General features: G+C 41.6%; 1 protein-coding gene across 1 annotated transcript; it reads left to right on the top strand.

Moving 5' to 3' along the window:
* Positions 1-6,198: 6,198 nt before the first annotated feature.
* Positions 6,199-7,221, top strand: GPR33 (G protein-coupled receptor 33). Its single transcript, XM_015101844.2, has one exon. It carries the CDS (start codon positions 6,199-6,201, stop codon positions 7,219-7,221), a length of 1,023 nt encoding a protein of 340 aa, XP_014957330.2.
* The last annotated feature ends 9,141 nt before the right edge of the window (positions 7,222-16,362 follow it).

Here is a 16,362-nt window from a genome sequence, read left to right as displayed (position 1 = left end):
TTGGACCCCATGGACTGCAGCATACCAACTCCCAGTGCTTACTCAAACTTATGTCCATTGAATCGGTGATGCCATCCAACCATCTCATCCTCTGTTGTCCCTCTCCTCCCACCTTCAATCTTTCCCAGCATCACGGTCTTTTCCAAGGAGTCGGTTTTTCGCATCAGGTGGCCAAAGTATTGGAGTTTCAGCTTTAGCAACAGTCCTTCCAAAGAATAATCAGGACTGATTTCCTTTAAGATGGACTGGTTGAACCTCCTTTCAGTTCAAGGGTCTCTCAAGAATCTTCTCCAACACCACAGTTCAAAAGCATCAATTCTTTGGTGCTCAGCTTTCGTTATAGTCCAACTCTCACATCCATACATGACTACTGGAAAAACCATAGCTTTGACTAGATGGACCTTTGTTGGCCAAGTAATGTCTCTGTTTTTAGTATGCTGTCTAGGTTGGTCATAACTTTTCTCCCACAGAGCAAGCATCTTTTAATTTCATGGCTGCAGTCACCATCTGCAGTGATTCTGGAGCCCCCCAAAATAAAGTCTGACACTGTTTCACTGATTCCCATCTATTTGCCATGAAGTGATGGGACCAGATGCCATGATCTTAGGTTTCTGAATGTTGAGCTTTAAGCCAACTTTTTCACTCTCCTCTTTCACTTTCATCAAGAGGCTCTTTAGTTCTTTTTCACTTTCTGCCAAAAGTGGTGTCATCTGCATATCTGAGGTTATTGATATTTTTCCTGGCAATCTTGATTCCAGCTTGTGCTGCATCCAGTCCAGCGTTTCTCAAGATTAGCAAGTTTGAAAACTTATCTTGAAGCAAAGAAGATCAGTTCTTAGGTTGAAGATCATTCCTTCAAATGAAATTAAGAACTAAAACGTAAGTCTGTTTTTCATAAGGCTACAGTAGCAATGAAAGCTTTACAATTCTAACACAAATACTGGATTCCTGAGCATCACTGCTGAAGCCACACAGCAGTTTTGATGTGCATTTTCTCCACTGGCAGTGCAGAGATGAAGGGGAAAGCAAGCAGGAGAGAAATCAGGACACTGGGGTCAGCACAGAGGCTGACCCTGAAAATGTCAGAGGTGGATTAGAGAGAGGAAAATAGAAAATGCAGGGCTCAGTCAGTCATAAATACATTACACGCATTGTAGGATTTTATTATAATGCAATTGTCTTCTTGGATATGGTAACCGATTCCGTGTTCTTTCTAGCCATTCTCAACAACTGTACAAATTCAGATCTTTCTGCCTGTCAGTCTTCATCTTCTCACACCAAACAATATTAATTTTGGGGCTGTTATCATACATTGCATTTTACTGTGAAACTCGATATTTGAGTTTTCCTTTCTGACCACTGTCTCTCCAGCAGGAGATTCTACCATTTTCAGATTCTAACTTTTCCATGCTTAATAGTTATCACCTCCCTATGTACCCAACACCATGCATCCATATGCTAATTAACAAGCTAGAATCAAGGCAGAGTAGGTGTCTGGTGGGATGACCAAATATGAGATGGTAACTTTTTTTGAGAAGGTGATTTTTATTCAGTGTTTTAGCACCAGAAACAAGCTTTGTTAATGGAATAACAATAGCTAAACAGAATAATGCTTTTGAACTCTGGTGTTGGAGAAGACTCTTGAGAGTTCCTTGGACTGCAGGGAGATCCAACCAGTCGAACCTAAAGGAGATCAGTCCTGAGTGTACAATGGAAGGACTGATGTTGAAGCTGAAACTCTAATACTTTGGCCACCTGATGCAAAAGAACTGACTCCTTGGAAAAGACCGTGATGCTGGGAAAGATTGAAGGTAGGAGGAGAAGGGGACGACAGAAGATGAGATGGCTGAATGGTGTCACTGACTCAATGGACATGAGTTTGGGTAAACTCTAGGAGTTGGTGATGGACAGGGAGGCCTGGTGTGCTTCAGTCCATGGGGTCGCAAGGAGTCGGACATGCCTGAGCGACTGAACTGAACTGAACTGAACTGAAATAGAGTAACCTGAATAGCATAACATTGTTTATGGAATTTTTTAAAATCTTTCCTTAAAATGGAGAAATGATTTGAAGAAATACTCAACTGTCTACCTACACCTTTAGAGTATACATTCCACAGAAAAAGGAAGGGAAAATAGCAAGAGGAAGTCTTGCTGAATATTTAAATAGCAGGTTCATGGCTGGGGAGTAGCATAGGCAAGAAGAAAAGCGGACGAAAGGTAGGCAAAGTGTCACTAATTTTTGCCTCTGTCCTTGGAGAGGAAACTGCTGACAAAGAGTCCCTTTGACCCTCCCAAGACCGACTGGTGTGAAGATACAGCTCCAAGGTAAGGTTTCCTGAGACAGCAGGTTATCCGAGAGCTATCATCTGAATAGACCCTCTAGGCTCACTCCAGATCAAGCTTCCAGAGATTCTTGTAGTCTCCTCCTCCACAGTAGCTTGATATTCCCAAGCTAAGGTGGGGTCTGCTTGAAAGTCACTTATGCCAAAGGTATCCTTATAATAGGGCTTCATAATAACTCTGATAGCCCTTGCCCCAACAGATGAACATTTAGATTTTTTTCAGAAATCCCTAGTGGTACTCTAGAATTTAGTAGTTGGGCTTCAGGAAAGAGAGAAATATGACATTAAAAGGGCAAAATGAGGCTCCGGCTACCCTTAATATAACAAGTTGAGGGGACTTCCCTGGAGGTCCAGTGGTTAAAAATTCATGCTTCCACTAAAGAGGCTGTGGGTTTGATCCCTGATCAGGGAAAAAAGACTCCACATGCCATGCAGTGAGGCCAAAAAAAAAGTTCAACAAACAGGTAAAAAGTTACTGAATGCTTAATATGCATTATGAAGGGAGGTAAGTGATTCAAATATAGTATCTCACTTAGTCCTCATAAGAAGTCACTGGGGTTTAGAAGATGAAACAGGCTCAGAGTTAAGAGTCCAAAATCACAGAACTGGTAAGTGGTAGAGACAGGACTGAAGCCCAGTTCTGTGGGATGCCAGAGCCCCATTTCTGCCCCAAGTTTATAAGTACCGTGCTGTGCTGTGCTGTGCTCAGTCACGTCCTACTCTTGGCAGTCCCATGGACTGTAGCCCACCAGGATCCTCTGTCCTCGGAAGATGCTAGAGTGAGCTGCCATCTCTTCTTCCACAGGATTTTCCCGACCCAGGGATCGAACCTGCGTCTTTAGCATATCCTGCATTTGCAGGTGAGTTCTTTACCACTAGCACCACCGGGGAAGGCACAATTTATAAGTAACTACTTTAAAACCATTTCAAAAGATGTTTAAGGATGAAGAAATCTCCTGGTCATGTGCAATAAATCAGGGTTCCTAGGAGACTTTATATGCTTTTCAGAATCACTACCAATGTTGATTTTCCTCAAGTCCTACGTTACTTTCAGACACCCTTCTAGATGGAGCCCAGCCACACAATTTTTAATAAAACCTTCTCTATAATTCAGTTTCTCATATGCACATACAGAGCTATCACACACAACCGGACAAACATTAAACATATACACACCCCACAGACACACACGGACTGCTGATACCACAGAGACCACAAAAATATGCCACACATGCTCAGATCACAGATATATACACACACATACACACAGAGCTCCACACACATCCCATGAATTCAAACACACACCATTAGAGACACACACACCATATATGCACATACATACACACAAAGGCACCACAGATATAAAGACATACCACAGACACACAGACACACAGTGACACACATACATACCACACACAAATAGATACACATAGGTCTACACACACACTATCAGAAACCCTCCATAGGATTTTATTTCTCTTTGTCTACTCATGCCCCACTATCTATCTAGTCTCCACCATATTCATCATCTCATTAACAACGCCTCTCCCACCACCAGTCTCTTCTCTTTGTCCTACTCCTTCCCAAACAGGGAACACAAGCTCTTTTCTTTCCATTTCCCAGAGCAACCACCAACTCAAGAAAGTTGTGATTAATGAGATAAGGGAGACATTACACCATGCCAAAGCATAGCAAGTGGATTAAAATTAAATATTAAGACAGTACTCATTTTAAACCCCTGGTGTCATCTCTGCTTCTCAGAATATCTCATTGGCCCTTCCTCCTCTGGAAGCCTCCCACCCCCCTGCTGTGTTTTCATGTGGCCCCTCTCTGGAGGACATCCTCACTCCTCCTCCCTCTTCTCATGGTCCCAGGACCTTCAACCAGCCTCTTCCCTGGGCTGCAACTCTTTCACTCACCATTGCTCATCCATGCCATGTCCCAAGACTTCACTTTTCATTTCCAAAGCAGACTACCAAGGCAACTTCCTGAACAGGATCATTTTTCTACTTGGCAGGGAGAATCTTGCAACTCCCTTAGCAGACAGAATTAACTTAAGGCAGTTGTGATTTTAACAGCAATTATGGTATTTCTTCTCTCTCTGTATTCTTAGAATGTTTTTGTTTAGTGAAAAAAAAGTTATTAGTAATTTCCACTGCTTTACTCAGTTTATCAAAAACCAATTAGTTGATATGATTTTATTATAATAGCTATTTTCCAAAATATTCTCAGGTCTATATTTTCAATACTATAGGGGCATTTATTCAAGAAATAGGATATTCTGAATCATCAAAGACTCTGTTTCATGAAACACTATTAATATACTACACATGTGGATAGACCTAGAGATTGTCATACCGAGTGAAGAAAGTCAGACATAGAAAGACAAATATCATGTGATATCTCTTAAATGTGGAATCTAAAAAAATGGGGGTACAAATGAATTTATTTACAAAACAAAAGTAGAGTCACACATGTAGAAAACAAACTTATGGTCATCAGGAGATGAAAGGGAAGAGGCATAAATTGGAAGACTGGGACTGCCATATACACACTACTATATAAAAAATAGATAATAATAAGAACCAGCTGTATAGCACAGGTAACTCTCCTCAATACTCTGTAATGGCCTATATGGGAAAAGAATATATTTAAAAAGAGTGGATATGTGTATATGTATAACTGATTCACTTTGCTTTACTCTTGAAACTAACACAACATTGTAAATCAACCATACTGCAATAAAATTTTTTAATTAAAAATCACTATACATGAATTACCAATTTTCAAAGAAATAACAAAACACTGATAGTGTTCCCCATCTGCCACAGTGGAGGTATGGTGGGAGACGTTGATGAATAAGAAATCAAACCCCTCCTTCATTTTCTCCTCTGTTTAAATATTTGCCTTTATGGGCTTCCCTGGTGGCTCAGATGGTAAAGTGTCTGCCTGCAATGCAGGAGACCTGGGTTCAATCCCTGGGTCAGGAAGATCCCCTGGAGAAGGAAATGGCAACCCACTCCAATATTCTTGCCTGGAAAATCCCATGGTCAGAGTAGCCTGATAGGTTACAGTCCATGGGGTCACGAAGAGTCGGACATGACTAAGAGACTTCACTTTCACATATGGAAAAAAGGAAATTATTTTTATATAAAGCTCCTTGCATACAACAAGTATTGGTAAATATAAGTTCCTTGACTTCTCTCTCCTCTCCAAGTAAGAAAGAACAGCCATGAGGTTCTACAATACACCCTCCTCTTTCATTGACTTTGGAAGGCACTTCATGATCTCACATGCCAGAGAGCTCCCATATGAACTGAGTGTTAAATACTATTAATAGCTAATAACATTTGTTATATATAATTAGCTCATGGGAAAGGTCTAACTATTGCTCCAACATGATTACCAATTTCGAGCCATTGTTATTTTTGTTATTCAGTTTCATTAGCAACATTACCCTAACCAAGTCCTAGTCAAGTAAAACTGTTTCTACATTGCCTTATTCAGGAACCTGTGCCCATCAAGAAGGGTCAGACTTCTGGCTAATATCTAATTAGAATACTTTTAGCTACCTAAATCACTTAACAAAGTAAAAATATTCCAAATGTTATTCCTGTTTCACATTAATTCATTGCATATCTATAGTGTTTCTATAGTTGGTGCTCAAATTAATCTGATCCTAATTCCTCATACAAAAATAAAGAAAAATAGCTGATTTGTATTATTACAGAAATATTGTCATTTTTAAAACATTGCCATTTTGAATATTAACATGAAAAATTACTATTTTAATTTCCATGTTTAATCATTTCGTTTGCTTCTTTTTTGTTGTCATTTCCAGTTTCTCATTCCAATTATGGACCTGACCAACTCTACTGATTACCTGCTCAATGACTCTACTTTAATAAGAAACAGAATTCACATTCCAACTTCGGCCTCAAAAGTGATTGTTGTAATTCTTTTGTTTATGTCATTTTTAATTGGCACTATTACCAATGGTCTCTATCTATGGGTGCTAAAATTCAAAATGAAAAAGACTGTCAATACTCTCTTATATTTTCATCTCATTCTCTCCTATTTTATTTCAATATTATTTTTGCCATTTTTGGCCATCTCTCACCTTCAAGACAATCACTGGAGCTTTGGAAGGGCCACGTGCAAGATCTTCAACAGCATTTTGTATGCAGCAATGTTCACCTCTGTCTTCTTCCTCTCGGCCATCAGTGCTGATCGTTACCTTCTCACTTTTCACCCGGTGTGGTCACAACTGCATCGAACCCCACGCTGGGCTTCCAGCATCATCTTGGGAGTCTGGATCTTTGCTGCTGCCCTCGGCATGCCCTATGTGGTTTTCAGGGAGACACATGATGACCATAAAGGAAAGGTGACCTGCCAAAACAACTATGCTGTGTCTACTAACTGGGAGAGCAAACAGATGCAGACATTACGGAAATGGATTCACGTAGCCTGTTTCAGCATCCGCTTCTTGCTGGGCTTCCTTCTGCCTTTCCTCATCATCACCTTTTGTTATGAAAGAGTAGCCAAAAAGATGAAAGAGAGGGGACTGTTGAAATCCAGCAAGCCCTTCAAAGTCATGGTGACAGCCACTGTCTCCTTCTTTGTGTGCTGGATGCCCTATCACGTATACCAAGGCTTACTGCTCACTGAAAACAGGTCTCTGTTTTTCCAGTTGACTGTCTTACTCGCAGTGATAACTACTACCTTCAATACTGTGTTTTCTCCCACACTCTACCTCTTTACTGGGGAGAACTTCAGAAAAGTTTTCAAGAAGTCTGTCCTTGTTCTTTTTGAGTCAACATTCAGTGAGGATTCTTCGGCAGAAAGGACAGAAAACCTAAATTCAGAAACTGACATGTAAATTCTGGATCCCAGAGCAAACAGGGGACTCTTAGTCAAAGACATCATCAGAGAAAGATACTCAGCTTTTGTATATAATATAGTGTCTATATTAGAGAGACACCTGGACTGTACTATAGTTAGATTTATGAATATTATAAGGGCTATAAAATGTGGTGGGTAATGTTGAAAATGTGATTTTTTTCTTTCTACTTTGTGGTAAAATACATGCAACATATAACATCATTTTTTTTTCTCATTGTACATTTTGGTGGCGTTAAATTCACAGTATTTTGCAGTCATCACCACTATCTATTTCCAAAATTTTTCATCATCAGAAAGAGAAACTGTATCAATTAAGCAGTAACTCTTCACTCCCCCTTCCCCCAACCCCTCATACCATCTAATCTGCTTTCTAGTTCTGTGAATTTGCTATTCTAGATGTTCTATGTAAGTGGAATCATACAGTATTTCTCCTTTTGTGTCTGGCTTATTTAACTTAACATAATGTTTTCAAGGTTTATCCATGTTGTAACATGTATCAGAACTTCATTCTTTTTATGGCTAAATAATATTCTATTATAGGGTTCTCTGATAACTCAATTGGTAAACTATCCACCTGCAATGAAGGAGACCCTGGTTCGATTCCCGGGTCGGGAAAATCCACTGGAGAAGGGATAGGCTATCCACTGCAGTATTCTTGGGCTTCCCTTGTGGCTCAGCTGGTATAGTATCCACCTGCAATGCAGGGGACCTGGGTTTGATCCCTGGGTTGGGAAGATCCCCTAGAGAAGGGAAAGGCTACTCACTCCAGTATTCTGGCCTGGAGAATTCCACGGACTGTATTGCCAAGGGGTCGCAAAGAGTCCAACACGACTAAGAGACTTTCACTTCACTTCACTTCATATAAATGTATCACATTATGTTTATCCATTCTTCTGTTGAGAGACATTTGAGTTGTTTCCACCTTTTGGCTATTGTGAATAATGCTACCACGAACACTGCTGTACAAGTGTCTGAGTCTTTGTTTTCAACTATTTTAAATTATTTTGAATTGCTGGGTTATTTGGCAATTCTTTAAGTTTTAAGGAATTGCCACCTTTTCCACAACAGCTGCACTGTGTTGCATTCTCACCAGCAATTTATAAAAGCTTTGGTTTCTCCATACCCTCAGTTCAGTTCAGTTCAGTCGCTCAGTCATGTCTGACTCTTTACAACACCATGGACTGCAGCATGCCAGGCCTCCCCATCCATCACCAACTCCCAGAGTTTACCCAAACTCACGTCCATTGAGTTGGTGGTGCCATCCAACCATCTCACCCTTTGTCGTCCCCTTCTCCTCCTGCCTTCAATCTTTCCCAGCATCAGGGGCTTTTTGAAGGAGTCAGTTTTGCATCAGGTGGCCAAAGTACTGGAGTTTCACCTTCAACATCAGTCCTTCCAGTGAACACCCAGGACTGATCTCCTGTAGGATGGACTGGTTGGATCTTTTTGCAGTCCAAGGGACTCTCAAGAGTCTTCTCCAACACCACAGTTCAAAAGCATCAATTTTTCTGAGCTTAGCTTTCTTTATAGTCCAACTCTCACATCCATACATGACTACTGGAAAAACCGTAGCTTTGATTAGATGGACCTTTGATGGCAAAGTAACGTCTCTGCTTTTTAATATGCTGTCTAGGTTGGTCATAACTTTCCTTCCAAGAAGCGTCTTTTAATTTCATGGCTGCAAGTCACCATCTGCAGTGATCTTGGAGCCCCAAAGAATAAGTCTGACACTATTTCCACTGTTTCCCCATCTATTTCCCATGAAGTGATGGGACTGGATGCCATGATCTTAGTTTTCTGAATGTTGAGCTTTAAGCCAACTTTTCACTCTCCTCTTTAACTTTCATCAAGAGGCGCTTTAGTTCTTCTTCACTTTCTGCCATAAGTGTGGTGTCATCTGCATATCTGAGGTTATTGATACTTCTCCCAGCAATCTTGATTCCAACTTGTGCTTCCTCCAGCCCAGCGTTTCTCATGATGTACTCTGCATAGAAGTTAAATAAGCAGGGTGACAATATACAGCCTTGACGTACTCCTTTTCCTATTTGGAACCAGTTTGTTGTTCCATGTCCAGTTCTAACTGTTGCTTCCTGACCTGCATATAGGTTTCTCAAGAGGCAGGTCAGGTGGTCTGTATTCCCATCTCTCTCAGAATTTTTCATAGTTTATTGCGATCCACACAGTGAAAGGCTTAGGCATAGTCAATAAAGCAGAAATAGATGTTTTTCTGGAACTCTCTTGCTTTTTCCATGATCCAGTAGATGTTGGCAATTTGATCTCTGGTTCCTCTGCCGTTTCTAAAACCAGCTTGAACATCTGGAAGTTCACGGTTCACGTATTACTGAAGCCTGGCTTGGAGAATTTTAAGCATTACTTTACTAGCATGTGAGATGAGAGCAATTGTGCTGGAAAACTCAGCAGCGGCCACAGGACTGGAAAAGGTCAGTTTTCATTCTAATCCCAAAGAAAGGCTGTGCCAAAGAATGCTCAAACTTTTCTCAAACCTTGAGCTAACCAATGTATTTTTCTTATGGAAATGTTTTTCTTAAGCTATGTTAATTAAACTATTTATTTGCTTTGGAATTTGCCTTTCTTCAAAATGGTTCCACCTATAACTAACTTTTTTCTTTTCTCAAACCTTGGGCTGATAATAGCTCAACAAACCAGTATTCATATCAATTGTTTTATGGCTGGGGGATGACACACCTCGTGCCATCCTATCTCAAAAATGCATATTGTGGGAGAGGGGCCTGGTAAAACTCCATCAGCCTTGAGGTGTCTCTCTTATCTGATTAATAGCTTTCTAACAGATACAAAACAGCTTGCTGAAACTAGTAAAGGAGGCATTCTTTTTGTCCTCTTCTGATGTCTATGTCAGAAGCTTTTTCTCTTTTATACTTTAATAAAATTTTATTACAGAAAACCTCTGAGCGATCAAGCCCCATCACTGTCCCCATATTGAATTCCTCTCCTCCGGAGGCCAAGAATCCCAGTGTCTTTCACAGCTCAAGAACCTTTCAGTAAGGAATGCAGAACTAACAGGCTTTCACCCACTAGAATTCAGGAAACGTCAAAAAGAGAGAGGAGACTCCAGTCTACATGTCCTACCAACATTTCAGAATCCTTCTCACTGGAATCCATCTTGACTGCATGATGTATGTGTCACCAGGAAGGATTGTGAGTCAGAGTGATTGGCCAGAGACAACTCAGAAACTAACTGGATTATCATAAAACCCTAGACAGCAAGCCACGTGGCAGAGCAGTTCTTCCAGGCTGCCTTCCTCCTGCTCTCCACCAAGGTGTCCCCTCCCAATAAAGTCTCTTGCTTTGTCAGCATATGTGTCTCCTTGAAAAAATTCATTTCTGAGTTTTAGACCAGAGCCCACTCTCAGGTCCTGGAAGAGGTCCCCCTTCCTGCAACAGTACCAATTACTGCTATTGCTACCTCTGGGCCCAAAATGCCAGCAATTAGGTTTCAGTGCAACTGCTACTGCCACCAATGCCACTTCTCCACCGGATCTTGAACCTCCTGTGTCTGAAAGCCCTGCCAACAATGACATCAGGAAAATGGAAGCCCCATGCACAAGCCCCAAGCACTGTTTATTCACACTGCTCACTTGCAAGCTTAATCTTGCATGTAGCATCTAATCAGCATGCCTGCATCCTAGCTACAAAGGAAGCTAGGGAACTGATATCTACATGGAAAAGGGATACTCATAATGTGGGAATTTCCCCAAATATAAAGGTTATTCAAAAGGTGATATGTCCATTGACTTTACCCTAAAAGCTTTTCAGAGTGATTAGCCTCAGCAAGAGAAGCAAAACTGCATTCTGCTGAGGAGTGACTGCGAAGTGAGAATCGAGGCTCTAAGAGTAGTAACTGTCTTAAATTTAGAAAATTAAGATATTATTCCCCCTCCTCCTTCCCATAGAAAGGAACTCTCACACATTTTATCAATTGGAGGTGAATTTGTGTTAAGGGACTGCTATTAAAATGCAAATATACCTTTTAAGAAGGTTATGTTTCACTCAGAAGTTAATGTGAATTACTTTAATCAGCTTCATGCCCAGCGGAGTGCAGCTAAATACAATACTTAGAATATTAGACTTTTGACTGTGGCCTACAGGAAGAGAATCTATCTTTGAAGTTGTAGGTCAAGCCAGGAGCAGATATTGGAGACCCTAAAGGTAACATAACATGCATAGGGGAAAGACTTTGACTACATGGATCACAACAAATTGGAAAATTCTTAAAGAGATGAGAATACCAGACATCTTACCTGTCTCCTGAGAAACCTGTACGCAGGTCAAGAAGCAACAGTTAGAACTGGACATGCAACAACTGACTGGTTCAAAATTGGGAAAGGAGTGCATCAAGGCTATATATTGTCACCCTGCTTATTTAACTTATATTCAGAGTATATTATGCAAAATGCTGGGATGGATGAATCGCAAGCTAGAATCAAGATTACCAGAAGAAGTATCAATAACCTCAGATATGCAGATGACACCACACTTATGGCAGAAAGTGAAGAGGAACTAAAGAGCCTCTTGATGAGGGTCAAAGAGGAGAATGAAAAGCTGGCTTAAAACTCAACATTCAGAAAACTAAGATCATGGCATCTGGTCCCATCACTTCATGGCAAATAGATGGGAAAACAATGGAAACAGTGACAGACTTTACTTTTTTGGGCTCTAAAATCACTGTAGATGGTGACTGCAGCCATGAAATTAAAAGATGATTGCTCCGTGGGAGAAAAGTTATGACCAACCTAGACAGCATATTAAAAAGCAGCGACATTACTTTGACAACAAAAGTCCATCTAGTCAAAGCTATGGTTTTTCCAGTAGTCATGTATGGATGTGAGAGTTGGACTATAAAGAAAGCTGAGCGCAGAAGAATTGATGCTTTTGAACTGTGGTGTTGAAGAAGACTCTTGAGACTCCCTTGGACAGTAAGGAGATTCAACCGGTCCATCCTAAAGGAAATCAGTCCTGAATACTCATTGGAAGGACTGATGTTGAAGCTGAAACTCCAATACCTTGGCCACCTGATGCAAAGAACTGACTCCTTGGGAAAGACCCTGATGCTGGGAAAGATTGAAGGTGGGAGGAGAAAGGGATGACAGAGGATGAGATGGTTGGCTGGCATCACTGACTCGATGGACATGAATTTGAGTAAACTCTGGGAGTTGGTGATGTACAGGCAGGCCTGGCATGCTGCATTCCATGGGATCGCAAAGAGTCAGACATGACTGAGTGACTGAACTGAATGTGTATAGATGAGAGCATTGGACCACAAAGAAGGATGAGTGCTGAAGAACTGATACTTTTCAATTGTGGTTGTGAAGACTCTTCAGAGTCCCATGGTCTGCAAGGAGATTAAACCAGTCAATCCTAAAGGAAATTAACTCTGAATATTCATTAGAAGGATTGATGCTGATGCTGAAGCTCCTATACTTTGGCCACCAGATGCAAAGAGCCAACTCACTGGAATAGACCCTGATGTTGGGAAAGAATGAAGGCAAAAGGAGAAGGAGGCAGCAGAGGATGAGATGATTAGCTAATATCACCAATTCAATGGACATGAATTTGAGCAAACTCTCGGAGATAATGAAGGACAGAGGAGCCTGGTATGCTGCAGTCCATGGGATCACAGGGTCGGACACAACTTATTGACTAAACAACAACAACAAAATAAAGGAGAAAGGAGGTGGAGAGTTATTCTGAACAGAGAGTTGGTGACTAAGAAGAAATTTGCCTAGATCTGGTATGGCCCTAAAAATCCAGTTTGTGCCAAATTGTTTAAGCTGCAGACTTTATCTTCCCTGCAGTTAAGGCTAGTAATCCCCGTTTAGTTTAGGCTTTCCAGGAGGTAGCTCCCCTTCCAAGTCCTGTCCTTCCGTTACTGGTGAAACCCAGCAGGACTCTGCAGGGTCCTCCTAGATACAACAGTCCCTCAGTGCTCCTATTACAGGGGATTCCTTCCAGGGCCTGAGAGTGGGCTCTTGTCTAATACTCAGAAATTAACTGTCCAAGGAGACACACATGCTGACAAAGTAGGAGACTGTATTGGAAAGGGGTGCCTGGGTAGAGAGTAGGAGGTTAAGGGAACCCAGGAGTACTGCTCTACCACATGGTTTGCAGTCTCGGGTTTTATAGTAATCGGGTGAGTTTCTGAGTTGTCTCTGGCCAATCACTCTGATTCAGGGTCCTTTCTGGTGGTGCACACATCACTCAGCCAAGATGGATTCCAGAAAGAAGGATTCTGGGAAGCTGGCAGGATATGTGGACCGGAGTCTGCTCTCTCCTTTTGGCCTTTCCTGAATTCTTCTGGTTGGTGGTAGCCTGTTAGTTCCACATCCCTTACCAGGAACCCCTGTTTAAGATAACTCACGCGAGTGGTTACTATGGTGCCTGGCCAGGGTGGACAGTTCCAGTCAGTGGTTCCCCTAACATCCTCACCTTGGTTTTTTTGGGTTTCTTTTTTTTTTTGGTAGAAAAAGGCTGTAGTCTCCTAGGTCTTTCTTGGGTTCCAAAGAGGAGATTCAAGAAGTTACTAATTAGGGAAGTAAGGAATGCAGAAACAAAGGGATAGCAGTCAAGAAACAATAATAGCTCAGCTACATAACAGAGTCCTAGTTCCTCCTCCAGGAATATTTATAACAATTTGACACATACTTTTGACTTGTTCTGCAGGAACTAAGACCTTGACCAGGGTGGAGGATGTGACTACATTCTGAGACTACAGATCAGTCTGAGGGAGAAGACTGATGGTTTAGATTTCTGGATCACCACCCTATTTAGGTCACCACCAACCAATCAGAAGAAAATCACATACCCTGCAGCCTTTTGGCACACCCTGCCCCCAAACTGTTGCCTTTAAAAATTCTTCCTTGAAAACCATCTTGGAGTTCAGGAGGGTTTTTTCTGCATGAGCTGCCTGTTCTCCTTGATTGGCCCTGCAACAAATCTTTCTCTGCTCCACACTATAAAGTTTGTGATTGTTTGACTTCACTGTGCATCAGATTCATGAATTTGGGTTTGATAACACTGGGAGGGTAAGAACACAATAGTGTAAAAGAAACCCTTTCCTAATGCTTCCTATTGTTTTCCTTGCATCTTCACTAAATTCTGAGCCCTGTGAGGTGAGAACAGCATCTTATTCCTCATATATTTCCAACACCTAGCTAGGTGTCTGGCATGATAAATAAATGTTTATACCAAAAACTGGCTAAATATGTGAATGCACTTATTAATTAAATCTAGAGTTGGAATTGTTCTCTATTTGTGGGGTCTTTATATTGTCCTTCCTCAAGCATGCTAAAGCTCTACAGTATTTCTTTTGCTTCACTTGCCAAAAGGAGCAATCAAGGAGCTGCCATCTGATAGTACTGATTCCCTTTTTTATCTCAGCTCACTTCAGTCACTCAGTCGTGTCCGACTCTTTGTGACCCCATGAATCGCAGCATGCCAGGCCTCCCTGTCCATCACCAACTCCCAGAGTCTACCCGAATCCATGTCCATCAAGTCAGTGATGTCATCCAACCATCTCATCTTCTGCTGTCCCCTTCTCCTCCTGCCCCCAATCCTTCCCAGCATTATGGTCTTTTCCAACGACCTTGATTCATGGACCTAACATTCCAGGTTCCTATGCAATATTGCTCTTTACAGCATCGGACCTCGCTTTATCACCAGTCACATCCACAACTGCGTATTGTTTTTGCTTTGGCTCCATCCCTTCATTCTTTCTGGAGTTATTTCTCCATTGATCTCCAGTAGCATATTGGGCACCTGCTGACCTGGGGAGTTCCTCTTTCAGTGTCCTATCTTTTTGCCTTTTCATACTGTTCATGGGGTTCTCAAGGCAAGAATACTGAAGTGGTTTGCCATTCCCTTCTCCAGTGGACCACATTCTGTCAGACCTCTCCACCATGACCCATCTGTCTTGGGTGGCCCCACAGGGCATGGCTTAGTTGCATTGAGTTAGACAAGGCTGTGGTACGTGTGATTAGATTGACTAGTTTTCTGTGATTATGGTTTCAGTGTGTCTGCCCTCTGGTGCCCTCTCACAACATCTACTGTCTTACCTGGGTCTCTCTTACCTTGGACGTGGGGTATCTCTTCACGGCTACTCCAGCAAAGCGCAGCCGCTGCTCCTTACCTTGGATGAGGGGTATCTCCTCACAGCCACCCCTCCTGACCTTGAACGTGGAGTAGCTCCTCTCGGCCCTCTTGCACCTGCGTAGCCACCACTCCTTGGATGTGGGGTAGCTCCTCTCGGCCATCGCCCAGACCTCGGACGTCAAGTAAAGGCAATTGAAGATTTAGATGTATATGAACAATTCATTATCAAAATTCTATTTTTTATTTACTTCCTGCTGGAGTCAGTATGAAGTTTGCTTAGCTACAGCACTCAAAGACAATGACAATGGTTCGTTATTTTTCAGTATCAAATCACATTTGATTCCAGATTTTCTTCCCTCATGGGTAAGTGCATAGTGGCTCCCTGTAACATGCCTCGTAGTCAAGTCTTCAAGATCCCTGGAAGGCACTGGCTTCCTCCCTTTGTGAAATAAAATTCTTATTTTATGGCAAAATAAGGAAAATTGAAACATAAAAATTTTCTTTGCCCTTTGAATCCCCTCTCCCCAGCTACCGTCCATTGTGTATCTGCATTATGCCTCAGACAAACCTCCCCCACCTGCATACCTTCTTAACCATAAGGAGCAACACTCTCCTAGCATCAAGACAACTCCTTAAAAGATAACATTCTTGGAACTTTCCCGGTGGTCCAGTGGCTAAGACTCCATGCTCCCAATGCAGCAGGCCTAGATTCCATCTCTGGTCAGAGATCTAGATCTCATATGCTGCAAATAAGACCCAGTGAAGCCAAAGAAATAAATACTTAAAAACAAAGAAACAGCCAAAAAACACAATTATACATCAACAAATTAAATTTTTTAAAAGATGACATTCCTCCTTATTCTTGCAAAGGGTCACAAGATGCTTAGATCTGGGTTGTATACACTATCAGTAATACATCATTTAATGTACAGCCTTCTGTTTCAAAAAATTTATATAACTGTGCCTTGACTTCTTGGAGAAGGAAATGGCA

Source organism: Ovis aries, chromosome 18 (assembly GCF_016772045.2).
Source record: "Ovis aries strain OAR_USU_Benz2616 breed Rambouillet chromosome 18, ARS-UI_Ramb_v3.0, whole genome shotgun sequence".
NCBI classification, from domain to species: Eukaryota; Metazoa; Chordata; class Mammalia; order Artiodactyla; family Bovidae; genus Ovis; species Ovis aries.
This window is presented reverse-complemented; position numbering and strand designations above follow the sequence as displayed.